This window comes from Tiliqua scincoides, chromosome 10, assembly GCF_035046505.1.
Source record: "Tiliqua scincoides isolate rTilSci1 chromosome 10, rTilSci1.hap2, whole genome shotgun sequence".
NCBI lineage: Eukaryota > Metazoa > Chordata > Lepidosauria > Squamata > Scincidae > Tiliqua > Tiliqua scincoides.
Genome location: NC_089830.1, coordinates 3,810,335 through 3,831,782, shown reverse-complemented (window position 1 = coordinate 3,831,782; position 21,448 = coordinate 3,810,335). Strand labels below are relative to the sequence as shown.

Here is a 21,448-nt window from a genome sequence, read left to right as displayed (position 1 = left end):
TCCCAGCTGAGCCTGCAAGGTCCGTGTCGCCTCGATCCTTCGTGAACACACCACAGTGGTGGGCTCCGTGGCTTTCCCCGGGTTGTCCCACCCATCGAGGTCCTCCTCGCGCGGCTGTTTTGAGACCCAGAACCTCCCCAGTCCGGGCTCCAGCACCGCCCAGCGCCGGACTGCGGACTTCATTCGAGTAGATCCGCATCCTGCCCTCCCAGCCAGCCAGCCCGGGCTCCCGGCTCGTCCGAAGGCGCTGAGCAGAAGCACCCAGAAGACGCTTCGGAGTTTATTCGGACGTCCTCGAACCGCCCCTCCGGGTGGAAGCCTTTTGGGGAGGTTCTGGCCTGAGGGACCCGCGTGTCAGACGGACGGGCAGACAGACAGACGTTGCAATCCTATGCTCACTTTCCTGGGAGTCCCATTGAACACAAGAGGACTTACTTCTGAGCAGACCTGCTTAGGATCGTGCCCAGAGAATTACTCATTGGTTTGTTTGTTTTTCCCCAACAAGCTCCAGCAAAACGAAGCGCTTGAGTGCTGCTTTCTTGCGTAGACCGACTCAAGAGGAAGCCCTAAGAAGTCCTGTTAGTCGTGCGTGAGTCTAGGGCTGCGCTGCAGACTCCCCCCGTGGGAGAGAGCTGCTCAACTCTCGCAGTTGCCTAACTCTGGCCGCACAGTCCGACGTGCAGGTGGAGTGGAGGGGGCGCCCATTATGAGAAAGAAAGAAAGAAAGAAAGAAAGAAAGAAAGAAAGAAAGAAAGAAAGAAAGAAAGAAAGAAAGAGTGGAAGGAACGTTCATTTCCTAAAGAGGGCGGGCGAGGCGGGCGACGCTCATCCTTGGGGCTGAAACCAGAACCAGAGATAACACAGCACTGGGCAGCGGTGTAGGGTCAAAGCAGCAAGAGGCTCCTTGCCAAACTTAGCGCTTTGCACCCCCCACCAGCTACGCCACTGATCCTCAGCCGGGCCTGTGCCATGAAACACGTCCGTGTGAAATTGCCTTCCCGGAACTTCACCTGCAATCCTATACATACTTACCTGGGAGTAATTCAATGAAACTCAATGAGACTTACTTCTAAGTAGGCATGCATAGGATTGCACTGTCGCTTACCCGCTGCGACCTACTGTCGAGTAAACCTGCCTGGGCTTACTCAGAGGTAGCGCCCACTAGAAGTTTCGGGGGACGTTTGGAAGCGAGTCCCAAATGAGGTCGTGCCCCCCACCGCGCACTCAATTCGCATCCTGCCCCGGCGAGAGGCCGACCTCTTCCCCTCTTTGCCGAGTTTCGCTTCCAAACAGCCGCAAGAAACGCGCTTCCCCCTCCCAGAACTCCAGCCAGCTCCGGGTGGGGAGGGAATCGGGATGGCACGTGTGAATGCCGCTCCCGTGTCTCTTGCGGGCGTTGCTGGCCCGTCCCGTGGCCCTTCCTGCTCCCTTTCCACGGCTCCAGCAGCTTCCCCCCCCCCCGCCCCAAGCAAAGCCCTGGTCAGTTCCATGCGCCGCCTTGCGCGCCAGGCGGAGCATGGAGGCTTTCGCCGACGGCGATGCTTGGGCTGCCGTCGAGGGATGGGCGGGGAGGAATTTCGCCCCCCGCCTGCGCCCGGGCTCCCCTCCGCTGCCCGCCCCCGACCCCCCTGGGCAGAGACGCGCTCCGCTCCCAGCCTTTCTGCGAGGCGGAGGACAACCTGAGACCAGGCTCTGCACGGGGGCCACCGATGCGCTCCGGTTTCACGCACAGGCACACAGAGGGAGGTCGGTGGGGCGGCCGGGCCCCACAGCGCCAGCCGGTACCCACCTACTCAGAAGTAGGTCCCCTCGTGTTCGGGGAGGCTTCCTCCCGGGATAAGAGTGGATAGGCTCGCAACCCGAGGGGGGGTACATGACCCACAGCCCAATCCTATGCACGTCTACTCAGGAATAAATCCCATTATAGCCAAGGGGGCTTACTTCCAGGTAAGTGTGGCTGCAATCCTAGCCACACTTACCTGGGAGTAAGCCCCGTTGACTATAATGGGACTTACTTCTGAGTAGACAGGCATAGGCCTGGGCTCTCATCAAGCAGAGGCGGCCCGATCCTGAGCATGCTTCCTCGGGAGTAAGCGCCACGACGACTTCCCGATTGTTATGAGCGGGGGCGGGCGGGCGGAGGAAGCAGGTCCGAGATCCGTGGGGAAGGGAGGGGCTCCGGCTGTCTGGTGGGGAGATCGGAGAGCACGAGTGGGAGTCAGAGGCTTCGGGGTCCGAGGCTTCCCCCCCCCCCCGGGCTGGCTGTCGCCTGCAGTGAGCGGACTCGACCGGCTGTCTCTTTAACGCGCGTGCCCGCGCTCCGGGCGCGCTCCCGCCCCTATAACTGGCGCCCATGGAGTTGCGTGGGGCTCAGAGGGAGCGAGGAGGAGCAGGAGCCGGGCGCAGGCGGCTTAAAGGCGCAGGCAGCACTTGCAGGGCGAGCCCGCGGACCGCAGACACCCATGGAAGCGCCGCCGGCCGCCCGAGCCTGACGAGTCCGTGGCCGGAGGGGGCTTCGGGCTGGGACCCCCATCGCCCCCCGGGCGCCTTGCGAGGAGACCTGCGCTTCCTGGCTGCCCAGATGCTGGTCCACACCTACCCCGCCATGGTGAGTGCGCTGCGGGCCGCGAAGGGGGGGGCACCCCCGTGGAGGCCTCCCCGTCCCTCCGAGCGACGCCAGAGCCCCCCCAATCCGGGCGGGGGCTGGAGTTCTTTCCCAGGGGGCTGGGGACGGCAGGGTTTGAGTCCTGCCTACTCAGAAGTAAGTCGCATTGTACGCAACGGGGCTTAGTCCCGGGAAAGTATGGGTAGGACTCTAGCCTTGGAACGAGGCATGCCTACTCAGAAGTAAGTCCCATTATAGTTAATGGGGCTTACTCCCAGGAAAGTGTGGGTAGGATTGCAGCCTCAGTTCCAAAGGGGGGGGTAATAGACCCCAAAGGGACTTCGCAGCCGTCCTGGCTGTGGGAGGGGCCCGGGGGGGGTTTACTTTGGCAGCTGCTGTGGGAGAAGAGAGTCTGGGGGCTTTTGGGGGGAGTTTTACCTCCTTTTTGGGTTCTCCGTGGAAAAGGGGGGCACAGGCGGGGGGGAAGGGCCCGAGTCGGAACTGGAGGGGGCGGACTGCAAACAAAGAGCCCGGGACATGCGTGCCCCCCCCGACTGCGGGCGGGGGGCCTGTTCAGCTCTTGCGGGGAGGGGGCGAGGCGTGGGGCTGTTCCCCCGCGGGACAGCGAGCGGGGGGGGCAGACGGGGGCTTGTGCGCCGAGGGGCCCGGGTGCCGCCCGCTGACCGCGTCTCCGTCTCTCTCCCTCCGCAGGAGCGCCCCGACGGCCTGGGCGGCGGCTCGAGCGGCGGCGGCGGGCGCCTCCCGCAGCTGTCGTCGCTGAACCAGGCGGCGTACTCGGCGGCGCCCCCGCTGTGCCACACGCCGGCCGCCGACTTCCAGCCGCCCTACTTCCCGCCGCCCTACCCGCAGCCGCCGCCGCTGCCCTACGCGCAGAGCGCGCCCGACGCCGCCGGGTACCCGCACCTGGCCGAGCCCTACGGCGCCGTCGCGCAGCCCCCGCAGGCCGCCTGGCACGCCGCGCCCCGCGCCCGCCCCGACGACGCCGGGCTGCTCTCGCAGACGCACCGCGCGCTGGGCCTGGACCCGCGCAGGGACTTCGCCGCGGTGCCCCGCCTGCTGCACGGCCTGGCCGACGGCGCGCACGCCCTGGACGGCCCGCTGGCGCTGCACGCCCTGGCCCACCCCAGCCTCGAGGACCTGCAGGTAGGCGCGGGTTGGAGGGCAGGGCAGGGCGCGGGCGCCCCCAGGCTGGGAGGGCTCGGGGCCCTCGGAGTACCTGGGTCGTCCTGTCCCGCCCGGTCAGCGGCGCCCACTTCCGAGCAGACTCGCCCGGGCTCCTCCGCTGCGCCTTCTTCCCCGCGTGGGGCCCGATCCTGGGGAGTGGGGCCCAAGCCGACGCCTGCCCGCTCGCTGGGAAGTCCCGCCGAAGTCCACGGGGGTGGAAAGGGCGGCTCAGCCCCCTTGAACTCCGCAGCAGTGCTGAGAGGGGCTGCGGAGTGCGCTTGATCGACGCCTCGAGGACATTGCACGTCTCGTCCGGGGCTTCTGCCCCTCGCCAGCCCCTCCCCCGCCGCTGGAAGCTCTCCGCATCCTCCGAGGCAGCGCTCCTCGCGGGACGCCTCCGTCCTCCTCCCTCCCGCTCTGCTCCGTCTGCTCTCCGGGGCTCTTTCCCTTCGAAACCGGCTCCGACGCGCTTGGAAGTCTAAGAGGAGCAGGAGAGGCCGGGAGGAGGAGGGGGCCAGGCCGGACTCCTTCCCGTCCACTGGCCCCCGAGGAAGCGGCTTGGAGCTCCGCGGAGGGGACTTGGAGGCGCAGCCCAGCTCCTCTGCCTCGCAGAGCCTCTGCCGGTCGCCCCTTCGAAACGCCTCCGCCGGCCGGCCGGCCGTTCCGCAGCCTCCTCCGACGGGGCAGGGAACGTGGCCCGACCTGCAGCGGAAGAGCGCGGGGAGAAGGCGAGAAGGGCCGCTCCTGGTCCAGGCCTTTCCCGGCCCTCGACGGCGCCTCCGCCCATCTTACAGCCCAACCCTAGCCACACTTTCCTGGGAGTAAGCCCCATTGAGTCTAATGGAACTTGCTTATGAGTAGACATGCATAGCACCGTGGCCCGGGCTCGCCCCTCTTGCAGCTTCCCCCCCCCACCGAGGGCCACGATCCAGGCGAAGCGGAGGAGGCTCTGCTGCTTTTTCCTCTCCCGCTGAACCCGAAAGCGCGACCGAGAGCCCAATCCTATACATGTCTACTCAGAAGTAAGACCCATTGCAGACAGTGGGGCTTACTGCCAGGAAAATGTGGGTAGGATTGGAGCCTAAGCCGGATCGTGTCCCCCGTTGAGGGCGGAAGGTGGTCGTCGGGCCGCAGTGGCCTCGTCTTTTGTACGCTTACTCTCTGTTCAGTGAAGTAAGGCTTCCCTGAAGAGAGGTAAGGCTCTCTGTTCAGTGGGGCTTACTCCCGGGTAAAGCTGTGCACAGAATGGCCGCCTCAGCCCGTCTCGCGCGGACCCCCTCAGCTCCCCAAATGAGCGAGCGGACCCCAAAGACGGGGTAGATCTCAGGGCTCCTCTGCAGGTCTACTCAGAGTGAAGTCCCAAGTCTGGCTCGCTGCTCTGCTGTCCCAGTGGTTTCAATGATGGTTAAACACGCGCTTAAATCTCTTGGGATGGGGCTTAATTGGGGGCTCTGAAATCTGCTTGCCTTTGGCAGAATTAGCCCATATATCTTTAAAGATAAATTTGGGTTCTTTCAGGGTTCCCCCCTTCCTGTTTGTTTCTGCTCCGGAACCTTCCCCAGAAGAGGCCCACCTGGTCATTATTTTGATTTTTCTGTGAAAAAATGAAATTATGTTCCTCTTTTTAAAAAAAAACCACTTTTTAAGCTGATGCGGTAAAGAGAACATCAGAAGGAGCGGAATTTCATTCCTTAAAATCTCCAAAGTGCCTTTCCGAGTCTCTGGGTGGAATTCCAGTTTGTATGGGCAGGAAAACCTTCTCCCCCTTGAAAAATACACCCCCGTTGCATTCATTTCAATGTGGCTGCATTTGGTGCTCTGGGGGGGGGGGTGTTCAGAGCCCTTCACTGGGTCGTCTGAAAAAGGCTCCCAATCATTACCCCCCAAGGGGGACTCACTAGGTTGTTTTTGCCGATTGGTCTTTCAGGCGGTGGATGAAACAGGCATGAATCTCCTGGACCAGTCTGTGATCAAGAAAGGTAAGGGAGCTCATCTCCTTTGCCCCCAGATCCAGAGTTGTTGGGAGCCCCAAACAAGCCAAAATAGTCTTCCGAGTGGATCTCAGTGTGTTAGGCAAACATGGAGCACATCCCCCCAGCCAGCTGGCCGGCCCTGGGTCTCTCCTGTCTTCAGGACCAGGTCTGTGTTTGGATGAAACTTCTGCTTTTGCTAAGGAGAACAGAGTGATTCTGCTGCCCCACCTCCTTCCCCTAGCCAGGTACTTGGGGGAGGCCCCTTGACTTGCAACTAGAAACATCCCTTTGTGCCTCTTAACCTCTGGCTGACTAATGTGAGAATTTGGATTGGGGATGGGAGGGAAAGCAAGGGAAAAAATGCAGGGGGTAGTGTGTGTGTGTGTGTGTGTGTGTGTGAGAGAGAGAGAGAGAGAGAGAGAGAGAGAGAGTGTCTATATTAGGACCTCCCCTTTCCCCTTAACTCACCCCATTGTGCCATGGAGGTGCCAGCTTGGCCCTAACAAAGGGAGTGCCCATTCTCAGGCTTGGGGGTACTCCAGAGAGGATCATATCAGACCCCGGAGAGATACTGATTTGCCCCTCTCTGCTGCTGTGTGGGAGATAAGGGTCCTCTGGTGAGGACAGTGGCTTGATGGTTTGGGCTTGTGTATGGGAGTGCAGGGTGCATTTCCACCCTGAAGGGATTTTTGGCCCCTCTTGGACACCGCCAGCAGATCTCAGTGTCCCCAGCTGCAGCTGGAGCAAAGCAATCTGGGGGTGAGGGTGGGCAAAACAAAAGCCGTGGCCCACCAGGTTTCCCCAGCATGTCTGCACACAGACCTCCCTCACCTCTCCTTGGCTGCTCATGTTGGATAGATTAAATACATTATAATCCGAACCATCCTTCCTCTTGTCTGTGCAAATTGTGAAATTAGCCATGAAACTGAACCTGGACAGGACAGTACTGAATAGGCAGAGGGTGGGGTGGGGTGAACGTGTGGGGTGAATGCAGGACCAAAGGGCCTATCTACAGTCTATATTTTTTGCAGGCAGTCAGTACACTCTGCCACGTAGTCCTCTTTCAAAGCTTGGTTCAGCCCAGCGTGTCTTGTAGTGGATCAAATTTAGCGCAATCCTGTTATGCATGTGGCCTTGAAAGTTGCTGCAGACTTACCTAGAAGGAAGCTAGTGGTGTACATTTGACCTTAAAGATGAACCCACTTACAATGCAGTCCTGTGCATATTGTACTAGGCCTGATTGGGTTCAATGAGACTTACTGTATTCCCAGGAAAGTGTGCAGCGGACTGCAGGGTAGGCGTAGCTCAATAATACAGACTGGTAGGGGTCTGAAGGTGGAAGAGCTTTCTCTTCAGCATGCCTAAAGGAAGGGTAGACAAAATGGCATCCTATACAGTCCAATCCTAGGCGTGTCTACTCAGAAGTAAGTCCAATTGTGTCCAATGGGGGCTTACTCTCAAGAAAGTGGGTACAGGCTTGCCACCTTATGCCTCGGTTAGCCAAAGTTTTACCTGTCCTTTAGGCATGCCCTAACGGGAATAGGAAGAGAAAACTCACCTACCCCAAAATTCCTACTGGACTTCTGGTCGGGACTGGAGTCCTCTTCAGCAGTCATAAATCCAGGAAAGGATCTGCAGCCACAAGCAGGTTCACCTTTACAGTGCCACGAAGGCTTTTTGTTTTCCAGTATTGTTGTACCCCTGGAAGAATAATATATTTGGACCTGAATAAACAGGCATAGATGGGCATCAGGCTGCAAAAGACATTTAAGAAGACGCAGTGGGAGAAAAAATCGTGAATAGAAACTGGTTTTGGGGGAAGGGGAACGGATTCATAAATGTGCACAGCAAATAAGTTTGTGCAAGCATGCCATTTGCTTCTCAAAAAGATAAATGATCCAGTGTTTCCCACCTATTAATTTCTAAACATGTCTGGGGGAGGGGGAGGGGGAGGAAGAAGTGGGGATGCAGCGTCCCTGTGTCATCTTGGCTGGAATGTTTAATATTTTACAAGACACTTTTAAAAAGCCCTCACCGTCACAGTACTGCCTCCAGGGCGCTGAGCTACCTGGAGCAGCTTGGTATGAAGAGGGGGGAAAAAGTCTGAGAGATGGGTTGACACTTGCTGTGAAATCTCATCCAAACAGACCAAAGGGGCTAGAGAGAAATCTCATCCCAAATCTTCTGCAGGTCGTAGACTGAGAAAGCTCTGCTGACACCTGTGAGAGACTAGAGTCGGTGGGAGGGCAACCACCCTTTTGATACTGCTGATACTTCGCTTGTTTTTAGTGTTTATGGCACATGCTTTGATCGTGTCATTCTGTTTGCTGAAAGGCCCTCCAAGTAATTTTCCTATTCAGAAGTGCCAAGTGGCCTGGTACGCGCATGGATCTCTACCTTCTAGTCCAGGGGTGCCCAAACCCCGGCCCTGGGGCCACTTGCGGCCCTCGAGGCCTCTCAATGCGGCCCTCAGGGAGCTCCCAGTCTCCAATGAGCCTCTGGCCCTCCAGAGATTTGGAGGAGGGCCCACACTAACCCAACACAGGTTAGTGTGGAGGATTTGGTTGGAGCCCACACTAACCCAACGCAACTGCTCTCAGTGTGAGGGTGATTGTTTGACCTCTCACGTGAGCTGTGGGATAAGTGCTCTCTCCACTGCTTGTCGTTTCACGTCTGTGATGCAGTGGCGGCAGCAAAGGAAAGGCCAGCCTTGCTTTGTGCAAGGCCTTTTATAAGCCTTGAGCTATTGCAAGACCTTCATTCATTCATATAAGTTCATCTTTAACATATTCATTTATGCAAACTTATGTCAATTTATTCAAATTTTAAATGTAAATTAATTCTTCCCCCCCCCCCGGCCCCTGACACAGTATCAGAGGGAGGATGTGGCCCTCCTGCCAAAAACTTTGGACACCCCTGTTCTAGCCTATGGCTGCAGTAGTGGCATTGCTGAAAGCAGTGTCTGCGCCCAGTTCTGCCCAAACTGGAAAGCCTTTGCAGGCTCTCAAGGGATCAGAAGAGTTTGTGGAATGCAGGAAGGGGCCACACACAAGAAGCCCCTGCTCCTGAATTATGTCAGGATGGTGGTGGGGTACAGTGGCTGAGAGGGTGAACTCGGTTCCCTGGAGTTAACTGTCAAGAGTGCCACATGCTCGTGGTGCTAATATTATTAGTAATAGCAGCAATAATAAATAACCAGATGGAATCCACATTCAGCCATGAAACTCATGGGATGCCTTTAGGTGACCCACTTTCTTAGTTTCACATGCCTGGATGCATGTGTGTGTGTGTGAAGTGGTGATAAGTCCACAAATTTTGCCCCCAGCTCCTTGAAGAAAGGACAGGATCCAGATGTGATGAAATAATAAATGATAATAATAGTTGTTATTGTTGTCTCCTTTTTTCAACCAGAGTAGTTCACAAAGAGGTTTACATAATAAAACCAATCAATAAATGGTTCCCTGTCCCCAAAGGGCTCATAATCTTTTTTTTTTCTTTTTTTAAATTGGCAACAGCCACTAAAAAGGTACTGTGATGGTGAGGGGGACGTTTGCTCTTCCCCTACTAAATATAATAGAACACCATTTGAAAAGATGTCTCTTTAGCAGGAGTAATTTAGGACTTGGAAAATGGGCTGGAAATCAAGTATGAAATCTGGGTAAGAGATCTTGAGAGCATGAATGTGTGTGTCTATACAGCATAAATTATGAAGTGGTACTCCTCACCCCAAATGCAGCTGTTTCCCTTTAAAATACTGTATATGGAAACTGGTGCCGTGTGTTCTTAAAGGGAAAAGGTGTTGTTTGAACAAACACCCTTCATATTCAACCCAGTCCACCTGCACTATATCACCAGAGAATCAACACTCAGTCTCGTGCATTATATGAATTATTAGGAAAGAACTTTATTATTTATTATTAGATTTTTATGAACTGCATTATGATTTTATTTATCGTTCTATATATTGTATATTTTGATGTGGAATTGTACGCCGCCTTGGGCATTTGTTCTGGCATAAGAAAGGCAGGATAGAGATCTTTTGAAGAAATTATAAATAAATGTATATGCGTCTGGAAAGCAAAAGATATTTTAAACTGATTTCACATTCTAGCCAATGTTGGTATGGTGTGGTTGAACTCTAGGTGTAGAAAATTGATCGCAACATAACAGTCGGTTCGTTGTCTGAATTGATAGATTAATCAGCTAAAATGTTCATATTAATTGAATCAAGCAGAGACGAGGGGCTAAGAGTTGTCTTTGGAGGGTCTTGGCTTTTGGTGTGCTGTCGGAAGAGGGAATGAAAAGTGCAAAGCTGGATTTTTCTTTTGCTGTGTTTACATTTGACATTTAGGTTGCAATTCTAACCACACTTTCCTGAGAGTAAGTCCCATTGAATAAAATAGGACTTACTTCAGAGTAGACCTGGTTAGGATTGTGCCCTTAATCAGTTGGCAGTTGGTAAAAGGCAGGAGACTAACGTCTAAAAATTCCGTAATTAGTGGATAGTCTGAGCTGTTGGTTTCATGGGTGGGAAACCCTCTCTAAGATCTCTAAGCTTAGAGATCCTAACAGGACATGAGAACTCTCTGGAAATCTCCTTGGTCGCTGACTTTTTTTTTTTACTGTTTTAACCATAGATAGGCAATTGCTTTTGTTATGAAACCAGCTTATTACAGGAAAAGGAGGTAAAACACTGACAAATTAATTGAAAATTTGAGTTTATTTTTTAATTATTGGAACAATAACTTTCTGGATCACAGCTGCCCATGGTGCTTTAGTTAGGCTGCAGTCCTAACCACACTTTCCTGAGAGTAAGCCCCATTGAACAAAATTGCGCTTACTTCTGAGTAGACTTGATTAGGATTGTGCCCTCAGTCAGGACCGATTTTCTCTATTGTCATGGATCTTTTTAAAAATTTTTTATTTATTTACTTCATTTGTACCCCACCTTTCTCCCCGAAGGAACCCATATTTTTATCTTGTCTGTTTTTCTGTTGAGCTGCTTTGTAGTTTTAGAAAAGGCCCAAACTCTGCACGGTTAACTACTTTCATGTTAGAAAAAAAAATCAGTCAGTCACTCAGTTAGAGAAATCCTAGTTGGCGAATAGTATGAATTTGGACTGATTGATCTGTTGATTATACTGTATTTGTTTGTTGGAAGAAACAAGAGCAAACCTCCTGGGTTCTTAAGTAATAACATGCAGACCTCCTTCCTTTCCTGTGTGTGAGAGGAGGAGGAAGGAATGCCATTTTAAAGTGGCTGCTTTGTCATTTCTTAGTAGATATAAATGCTTTTATTAAAAATAATATTTAGAAACAGTAAATCTGCAACCCAATTAAAGGGGGCCCCTTTTAGTTGGACACGAAGTTGTGTTTCTTGAAACCCGCTATTAATGTAGCCAAATAAATGTTGCAGCTCTAACCAGAACTCAGGTTTTGCCAAACCCATTTCCTCTGCTCTGCTCCAGCATGGCGTCTAGGCTAGGCCTCTCTTAATTAGGATTCCTTAGGCCAGGGGGATCATATAGGTCTGCATGTGCAAACTCTGAACAACAATTTATAGTTCAGTCTGAATGGGAAACAAGGCAGCTCACGACCAAGAAATGGGTAATGGGAGTAAGGGGACTAATGTGGTTCATTGGCTGAATGATAGAGTTGTGTATCTGGGCCTCAGTTTTGAATGTCAACTCTGCCTTGGACTTGTGTGTGTGTGTGTGTAGTAATACTTCCCTGCCTCACAGGGTTGTTGTGCAGGCAATGCAAGTGGAATGCTTTGAACGCCCACTAGCCATGACATAAAATGTATTGTATGTTTGACACGTAGGTGTGCACATATACATACATTTGTGTACTATTTAGGTTTATATTCTCTCTACGGTTTCCGTACAGAGTCTTCACCTACCAAATGTTTATGCCTAATAAAGGTTGACTTGACTAGACTTGACTAATCATGACAAGAGGGCTGTGTGTTGTCTCTTTGGATGTTCCATGCGGGACTAAAACACGCACAAAGAGGGCAGAAGTGTTTTTAAAATAGCCCCCCCAAGAGAAAAGATTCCAAGAGAGGGCAGGAATGTTGGTGGCTCTTCTTCCCCAGGCAAACCAGCTGGGTGCTGGACAGCCAAGATTGGAGGCAACCTTCTCCTCCCTTCCCTCCTTTCCACCCTGAAAGGACCCGTGTGCTTTTCTTAGAGAGGCGATGCAGAGCCTGATTAGCAGAACGTGAGAGCAGCCAGTTCTCAAGCTCCACGATCTGGAGCTGGGAAAGCGGAGGAGTTGGTTGTGGAGAAGCTGCCCCTCCCCAGTCAACGGAGGTGAAGGTTTAACCTTGGAGTTCTTGAGCCAGAGCCTTGTTCCAAGTCCTTCCAAGGCAGCCAGGCTCAGGCATGTAATTATCCTCTTGCCCTTCCAGCTGGTGAGAGGGAGAAGCACTTTGCACGTGCCCAGGGGCTCTTTGTTTTTGTTACAACACGGCACTGTCGGTGCGCTGATCTTCGAGGTTTTCTGGGAGACCTGGTCCCGGTCAAACCCGGAGGTTGTGCAAACAGGAATCGGGAAAAGAAGGTCTCTGCCCCGAGGAGCTGACAAAACGAAGGGCGGGGTCCGGCTGAAGTTCAGCGCCTTCAACCCCTGCTGTTGCGCTCCTCAAACGAAAGGGGCTTCCGCTCAGCTGCTTCTCAGCCGGTGGAGACAAGCCATCGTCCTTATTAATATGAGTATTAATTAATATTAAGCGTACTGAACGCTTTTCAGCAGCCGCAACAAGGAATCTGCAAAGCGGTCGCATCCTGGAGGTTCCCCGTCGCTGGGGAGCTGCTTTCAGCCAGTCGTGGGGGTCCCGGGATGCTGAAGCCCCCCCCCACGCCAGTTTGGTTGGGACGGGGGGTGCCTCGCTTTGCAGTCCATCAGCCCCCTCCCTCCCCGGCAGGTCAGACGAGGGCCAGAGCAGCTGGGGGTGGGTGGGCTCAGGAGGCAGCAGGGGGGCCGGCGGGCCTCGGAAGAGTCTTGGGGGGGGCTGCCTGCTGGGAGGGGGGGCCTCTCGACCCCGCCTTCCCTGCGCCATTCCGTCCTCTTCCCGGGGGATCCCGGAAAGCAGCTCCAGGGACGGCCCCGGCCCCAGCGAGGCGACCCTACTGCGCAGGGCGAGGCGTCCCGGAGTCCGGTCCAGGAGCGACCCCGCTGCCCCACCGAGGACGCGGGCTAGGGAGGCAGGGGAGGCAGAGCCTCCCCGCCGCCTGGGAGGTGCCCAAGCACGTGCAACCCTCGCGGAGCGTGGAGGGGGGGGCGCGTGGGTTGAGTGTGCTTGCTTCACTTGCGGAGGCTCTGCCTCACCTGCCCCCACAGCCTCTGGGCCCCTCGAGGACCGATCGCTGGGGAAGACTCGCCTGTCCGCTCGCAATTCTCTGACCAGGTTGACTCCCCGGAAACGGCGCCCAAACTTAAGATCGAGGCTGTTGCTGGCCTCCTCTCGGTACTATCATCATCATCATCATCTTCATCCGCTGCCCCTTCTTTAGCTGGGCTTGGTGTTAATTACTAGCCGGGCCCCACCCAGGGGCCGAGGACGTCGTAATGTATTTACAGAGAGAATGTGTGCTGAACCAAGCGGGGCAGCTTTTAGGATTTGACCGAGAGTAAATGTGGGCACAAGCCCGACCAGGTCTACTCGGAAGTAAGTTCAGTTCTGTTCAATGGGGCTTACTCTCAGGACAGTGTGGTTAGGGCTGCAGCCTTTGTCAATGCTCAGATTTGCTCTAAATGCCCTTCAAGCGCTTTTGGGATAACCACGGCTGGTTTGCACCGTAATCTTTGGATTGACATTTTTTAATCCTGATATTTAAACATAAATATAAATATTTATATGATTTTTTTTCATGCTCTTTCTCATCACTTCTACTGTCGGCAGGAATTGCTATGTCGATGATGGTCACTTAATTATTTTCTATTACTGCAATACCTGCTGCATTATGCGCCAAACCTTTATCGGTTTGTATTTGAAAATCCCACAAGATTTTGACGTTCTCATTTTCTGTCACTTTTTCTGGTTTTTTTGCTTCCGCCAATTAACTGTTTCGATGCTGTAACTTCCGCATAATTTCCAATGGATCGTTTGAGCCTCTGTACCATATCTAGATTTATCATCAGTCTGTGCAATCCTCTTGCAGGAACAAACAGCCCTATCCTATCCACACTATCCTGGGAGTAAGCCCCACTAATGGGACTTACTTCGGAGTAGACGTGCACAGGATTGGGCTGTCAGGCTGCAATCCTCTCCACACTTTCCTGGGAGCAAGTCCCATTGACGATAATGGGGCTTACTTCTGAGTAGACAGGCATAGGATTGGGCCCCAAGTATCTTGGGGGGCGGGGTGAAGCTTCTTCTGCATTGAGCATCATTTGATGATTTTTTCAATTCTGGTGTTTATTGCCTGTGTTTGAATCACCTGCTCTTGGGCTGCTAATATTAAGGACTCTGTTTCTTTCTTGAGGGTTCCAGATGTGAACCATAGCCAGGTTTTCTCATTATCTATTTTGTCTTTAATCTTTTCCATATATTAGCCATGCAGTGCTTTATTGAGCCGGCTTTCAGTTCTTGTTTGATAGCATTTTTCCTGCACTGTTTGTAAGTTTGCTTAACTTTTAGTAAGTTCCTATTCGTTACTTCAATAAGTGCTTGTTCTCAACTCTTTTACAAAGTCAACCAGTGTACATTTTTCTTCCTCCACTGTTTGTTTTACTTGCCAAAGCCCCCTGCCATCAGATTTACAAGGCAAATGCAATTTGTCAATATCAGAGCATAGTGTATTGTCATAAGGTAGCGTTCTCTGAAGTGCTACCTGTTCCACGCGCAGGGCCAGCTAGGCAGGCGGAGATCAGGGGTCTCAATGCGTGGATGAGACGGTGGTGTAGGGAGGAGGGGTTTAGATTCGTTAGGCACTGGGGAACGTTTTGGGACAAGCGGGGCCTGTACAAGAGGGACGGGCTCCATTTGAACCAGAATGGAACCAGACTGCTGGCGCATAACATTAAAAAGGTGGCAGAGCAGCTTTTAAACTGATCCCTGGGGGAAGGCCGACAGGAGCCGAGGGGCATCCGGTTCGGGACTCCTCATCCCTATGGGATGAGGATGGGGAGGTTAGAGAACAACAAGACAAAGGCAGGGTAGGAGAAGAAATTGGGAAAGGTAGGGAGATGGGATGTGATAGACAGTTTGGCACAATGAGAGGATGCGGGGACAAAGGAGCGAATAAGCAGTCCGTCCTGGGGCATTCCGTGTATAATTGCTTTTATGCGAATGCCCGAAGTCTACGAGCAAAGGTGGGAGAACTGGAATGTCTGGTGACAAGGGAAAATATTGACATAGTGGGCATAACGGAAACCTGGTGGAATGCGGAGAATCAGTGGGATACCGCAATCCCGGGCTATAAACTCTACAGGAGGGACAGGCAGGGGCGTGTTGGAGGTGGGGTGGCCCTTTATGTTAAGGAAGGGATAGAATCCAGCAAAGTAGAGATTGAAGGTGGGTCCGACTCCACCGTAGAATCTCTGTGGGTTAAATTACCAGGCTTGAGCAGCGATGTAATACTGGGGGTGTGCTATCGCCCTCCAGACCAGAAATCTGATGGGGACCTTGAAATGAGGAAACAGATCAGGGAGGTGACAAGGAAGGACAGGGTTGTAATCATGGGGGACTTCAATTATCCTCATATTGACTGGGTCAATTTGTGTTCTGGTCACGATAAGGAAACCGGATTTCTTGACGTGCTAAATGACTGTGTCTTAGATCAGCTAGTCACGGAGCCCACCAGAGGACAGGTGACTCTGGATTTAATTTTGTGCGGTACGCAGGACCTGGTTAGAGATGTAAACGTTACTGAGCCATTGGGGAACAGTGATCATGCTGCGATCCGTTTTGACGTGCACGTTGGGGGAGGAATACCAGGCAAATCTCTAACAAAAACCCTTGACTTCCGACGGGCGGACTTCCCTCAAATGAGGAGGCTGGTTAGAAGGAGGCTGAAAGGGAGGGTAAAAAGAGTCCAGTCTCTCCAGAGTGCATGGAGGCTGCTTAAAACAACAGTAATAGAGGCCCAGCAGAGGTGTATACCGCAAAGAAAGAAGGGTTCCACTAAATCCAGGAGAGTGCCCGCATGGCTAACCAGCCAAGTTAGAGAGGCTGTGAAGGGCAAGGAAGCTTCCTTCCGTAAATGGAAGTCTTGCCCTAATGAAGAGAATAAAAAGGAACATAAACTGTGGCAAAAGAAATGTAAGAAGGTGATAGGGGAGGCCAAGCGAGACTATGAGGAACGCATGGCCAGCAACATTAAGGGGAATAATAAAAGCTTCTTCAAATATGTTAGAAGCAGGAAACCCGCCAGAGAAGCGGTTGGCCCTCTGGATGGTGAGGGAGGGAAAGGGGAGATAAAAGGAGACTTAGAGATGGCAGAGAAATTAAATGAGTTCTTTGCATCTGTCTTCACGGCAGAAGACCTCGGGCAGATACCGCTGCCCGAACGGCCCCTTCTAACCGAGGAGTTAAGTCAGATAGAGGTTAAAAGAGAAGATGTTTCAGACCTCATTGATAAATTAAAGATCAATAAGTCACCGGGCCCTGATGGCATACACCCAAGGGTTATTAAGGAATTGAAGAATGAAGTTGCAGATCTCTTGACTAAGGTATGCAACTTGTCCCTCAAAACGGCCACAGTGCCAGAAGATTGGAGGATAGCAAATGTCACGCCTATTTTTAAAAAGGGAAAGAGGGGGGACCCGGGAAACTATAGGCCGGTCAGCCTAACATCTATACCGGGTAAGATGGTGGAATGCCTCATCAAAGATAGGATCTCAAAACACATAGACGAACAGGCCTTGCTGAGGGAGAGTCAGCATGGCTTCTGTAAGGGTAAGTCTTGCCTCACAAACCTTATAGAATTCTTTGAAAAGGTCAACAGGCATGTGGATGCGGGAGAACCCGTGGACATTATATATCTGGACTTTCAGAAGGCGTTTGACACGGTCCCTCACCAAAGGTTACTGAAAAAACTCCACAGTCAGGGAATTAGAGGACAGGTCCTCTCCTGGATTGAGAACTGGTTGGAGGCCAGGAAGCAGAGAGTGGGTGTCAATGGGCAATTTTCACAATGGAGAGAGGTGAAAAGCGGTGTGCCCCAAGGATCTGTCCTGGGACCGGTGCTTTTCAACCTCTTCATAAATGACCTGGAGACAGGGTTGAGCAGTGAAGTGGCTAAGTTTGCAGACGACACCAAACTTTTCCGAGTGGTAAAGACCAGAAGTGATTGTGAGGAGCTCCAGAAGGATCTCTCCAGACTGGCAGAATGGGCAGCAAAATGGCAGATGCGCTTCAATGTCAGTAAGTGTAAAGTCATGCACATTGGGGCAAAAAATCAAAACTTCACATATAGGCTGATGGGTTCTGAGCTGTCTGTGACAGATCAGGAGAGAGATCTTGGGGTGGTGGTGGACAGGTCGATGAAAGTGTCGACCCAATGTGCGGCAGCAGTGAAGAAGGCCAATTCTATGCTTGGGATCATTAGGAAGGGTATTGAGAACAAAACGGTTAGTATTATAATGCCGTTGTACAAATCGATGGTAAGGCCACACCTGGAGTATTGTGTCCAGTTCTGGTCGCCGCATCTCAAAAAAGACATAGTGGAAATGGAAAAGGTGCAAAAGAGAGCGACTAAGATGATTACGGGGCTGGGGCACCTTCCTTATGAGGAAAGGCTACGGCGTTTGGGCCTCTTCAGCCTAGAAAAGAGACGCTTGAGAGGGGACATGATTGAGACATACAAAATTATGCAGGGGATGGACAGAGTGGATAGGGAGATGCTCTTTACACTCTCACATAATACCAGAACCAGGGGACATCCACTAAAATTGAGTGTTGGGCGGGTTAGGACAGACAAAAGAAAATATTTCTTTACTCAGCGCGTGGTCGGTCTGTGGAACTCCTTGCCACAGGATGTGGTGCTGGCGTCTAGCCTAGACGCCTTTAAAAGGGGATTGGACGAGTTTCTGGAGGAAAAATCCATTATGGGGTACAAGCCATGATGTGTATGCGCAACCTCCTGATTTTAGGAATGGGTTAAGTCAGAATGCCAGATGTAGGGGAGAGCACCAGGATGAGGTCTCTTGTTATCTGGTGTGCTCCCTGGGGCATTTGGTGGGCCGCTGTGAGATACAGGAAGCTGGACTAGATGGGCCTATGGCCTGATCCAGTGGGGCTGTTCTTATGTTCTTATGTTCTTAAGTTTGAGTTTTCCAGATCCAAAGTATCCAAATCAGCTTGAGATCAATTGATTATTCCAGTAGGATATCTTATGACTGGTATGGCCCAGCTGTCAAATGGCCCTAAATGTGTTCCCACCGTTTAATTTGGATTTCAAGATTTTTCTGAACTTCTGGGTGTATTCTTTTTTGATAATGGTCTTCACTTCTTCATCTTTGATGTTATCCAATTGTAGAATGCCAAGATATGTATAGGCTTCTTTTAAGATTGTGAGCACTAGGGAACCACTTGACTCTTAATGAAAGACATAATATAATATAATATAATATAATATAATATAATATAATATAATATAATATAATATATAAACCAGTGTTTCTCAAACTGTGGGTTGGGACCCACTAGGTGGGTCGTGAGCCCATTTCAGCTGGATCCACATTCATTTCAACATTTTATTTTTAATATATTAGGCTGGATGCTCCCATGGGATGTGACTGCATTTGGGGAAATGTTACAGACCTGTACTTTTAACAAGCTACTATGTATATTCTTTTAACGATGATAGTCAATGGGACTGACTCCTGGGTAAGTGTGGGTAGGATTGCAGCCTAGGGTTGTTAAAAATGTTCCTGCTTGATGATGTCACTTCTGGTCGCGACGTCACTTCCGGTGGGTCCTGACAGATGCTCATTCTAAAAAGTGGGTCCCAGTGCTAAAGGTGTGAGAACCAGTGATTATAAACGAAAGGCACATACTAAAATCTCCGAGTTAAGTCCCAGGGAATTGAATTGGGGAGGGGGGCTTTGCTCTCCCTCCCCCACCTGGACTGGTGCTCTCTTTCGGGTCAGTGTCCCTTTCCCCACGTGACTCTCCGGCGTTTCCAGGCGGTTCTCCTGTGCCTGAAATGGGTCCGTTTCCCCCCCCCCCCTCCGAGGCGCGGTGGTGGCGAACCAGCCAGAAGTGTCTGCAGCCCCCCCCCCCCAGGGCGGGCGGGGTGGGAAGTGGGCGGGTGGGGGAGAGGGTCTGGCCGAACCTTTCCCATTTCTTTTGGGGGGGGGTTCCTCGGCGGGGACGCTAGGGGGCGTGGGCGGGTGGCGGCCAGGGGGGCTCCTAGCTGGGGGTTACTGAGCTGGAGGCAGCGCGCTGTGCGAGGCGGGTCCGCTCGGCGAGCTCCAGGACTTGGGAGGGGGGGGGGGTCCACTGCCCACGTCCACTGCCCAGCCCGTTGCCACAACAGCAGGCAGTCGGAGGGGTGCGGCTGCCAGCCCCCCCTCCCCCCGTGGGCCCGCAGAGAGTCGGGGCCCGATCCTGCCCAACTTTCCAGCCCTGGCGAGGGAACAGACGTGCCTTTCCCCGGCGGAGGCCTCCAGGACTCGCCTCCCGGCCCGGGGTGCAGCACACGCCGCACTGGCAGGGCTGGCCCTCCGGGGCCGCTTCTCGGTCTCGCCAGGCAGCGGGGAAGACGGGTCGCCGTCTGAGCAAGAGGCCGGCCGAGGCCAGGGGACGGGCGCTGTGCTGGCAGTGGAAAGGGGGCTTCGGGGGCGGGAGGGGGGGCTCTGGATCCCGGTCGTGCCTCCCGCAGGGCGTCCTTCCCGTCCAAACCCTTCCCCGGCTCCCCGCGGAACCCGGAGACTTTGCGCACGTGTGAAGCGCCAGACCCGGGCTCGCCCTCCCCAGCCTCGTCTCGAGGCTTGCTCTGGTTGCAAAGCGCCCCCCCCCACTTTCCCTGCGGGGCTCTGCCTCCGGCTCCCTCGCCCCAGGGGATGTGGGCACCTCGTTCTGCGTGGCGCTTCTTGCTGCCAGTCCTGGACGACCAACCCGAGGGCCCCCATCCAGCACAGACTTGGGGGTGTCGGGTTTCGGTAGGACCCTGGGGAGCAGAACTGGAAACTAGCCTGGGGCTCTCACACTGCTCAAGTCACAACGCAAATCCAAGGGCACAATCCTAGCCAGGTCTACTCAGAAATAAGTTCTCTTTTGTTCAGTGGGGCTTACTCTCAGGAAAGTGTGATGAGGATTGCAGCCTCAATCTATGTTAAGGCGACGTTTGAAACAGTGCGCACAGCCCCACTTCTCAAAAAAGAAGTGCCTAAGGCCAGGGGGTTGGACTAGATGACCTCTGAGGTCCCTTCCAAGTCTATGGTTCTAAGTCCGAAGGCGCAGGAGAAGCAGCCAGAGGGTCAAGGGGCTGGAGTGGGGTGTGGAAAAGGCAGAAGCGTTTGGGGCTTCCAAAGTCTAGAAATAATGATTGAGGGGCCCGATCCTGCTCAACTTTCCACCACCAAGGCAGTCCTGAGGAATGGGAATACATGTTCCCCTACCAGGAGGCCTCCTTCTGTGACTGGTTCCCCCCCCACAGGATGCAGTGCACACCCTGTTGACATGGTTGCATCAGCACTGGGAAGTTGGATAGGATTGGACTCCAGGCTCATAAAACTCCTTGTGGTGGTGGGGGGGGAGAGAGAGAGAGACTTTTTTCTCTCTCACACAACACTAAAACAGGTGATAGCAAAAACAAAACAAAGACTGAGAAAAGATTGAGAATGTTGCACATTGTCACCTGTGCATGATGTGCACCTGTCACCCCGCATGATGTGGGGATGGCCGCAAGTTTGAATGCTTTTAAAAGAGGATTGCACAAGGAACAGGCCTGTCTATGGCAGACAATGGCTATGCACTCCCTCCACAGTCAGCGAGCATGTCTGAATACCAGATGCAGGTGAGCAGCAAAAAGAAGGGAGGAATGTGCCTTCTCCTATCTCTCGCTTGTGGGATTCTCAGAGGTAGCTTGTGGGCCACTGTGGGAAACAGAAGGCTGGACTAGAGGAACCCCTGAGCTGATCCAGCAGGGTTTTTCTAATGTCCTTATGTTGCAAGAAGGTGGTTATGTGTCTCAAAGGGGCCAATACCAAAGGCTGGGGTGAAGGGGGACAGTGGTTCCCTCCTGCTAAATATAGTAGGGCTACTACTTAAGAATTGCTTCTTAGCCCAGAAAGGAAGGGAGGATATTTATGAACAGAATTGTCCAATTAATCTACAGAACTCCTTGCCACTGGGTGTTGGATGGCTGCATAAATAGCACACATTGTTCTTTTAAGGGCTTGATGGGTAGCAGACACATTTGGGGGGGGCAGAATCAATTAGATTTTTATTGACAGAAGTTAGCCCAAAATGAAGAAAAGAGTAATCTGTGTCTCCATACGAAGTCTACAAATATTTTACCTATGATGACTCTAAAAAAAAACACACATTAAAATTACTTTCTGCTTTGCTTGTATTTTCTATGCTTGTGTAGCTAAAAAATCCTTAAATACAACTTTTTCTGGACAGAGTATAATTTTCAGTCTTTCAGACAGGGTGGTGGGTTTGTCTGGACGGATTTTCCATGGAGGAAAGGGGGTGTGTGTGTGTGTGTGTGTGTGTGTGTGTGTGTGT

General features: G+C 52.7%; 1 protein-coding gene across 1 annotated transcript in view; it reads left to right on the top strand.

Moving 5' to 3' along the window:
* The first annotated feature begins 2,581 nt into the window (after positions 1-2,581).
* Positions 2,582-21,448, top strand: part of TFAP2E (transcription factor AP-2 epsilon) — an 83,860-nt gene continuing 64,993 nt past the window's right edge. Inside the window, exons 1-3 of the mRNA XM_066638608.1 lie at positions 2,582-2,608; positions 3,317-3,769; positions 5,718-5,769. Coding sequence (XP_066494705.1) covers positions 2,582-2,608; positions 3,317-3,769; positions 5,718-5,769 — 532 coding nt within the window. The remainder of the gene's footprint in view (positions 2,609-3,316; positions 3,770-5,717; positions 5,770-21,448) is intronic.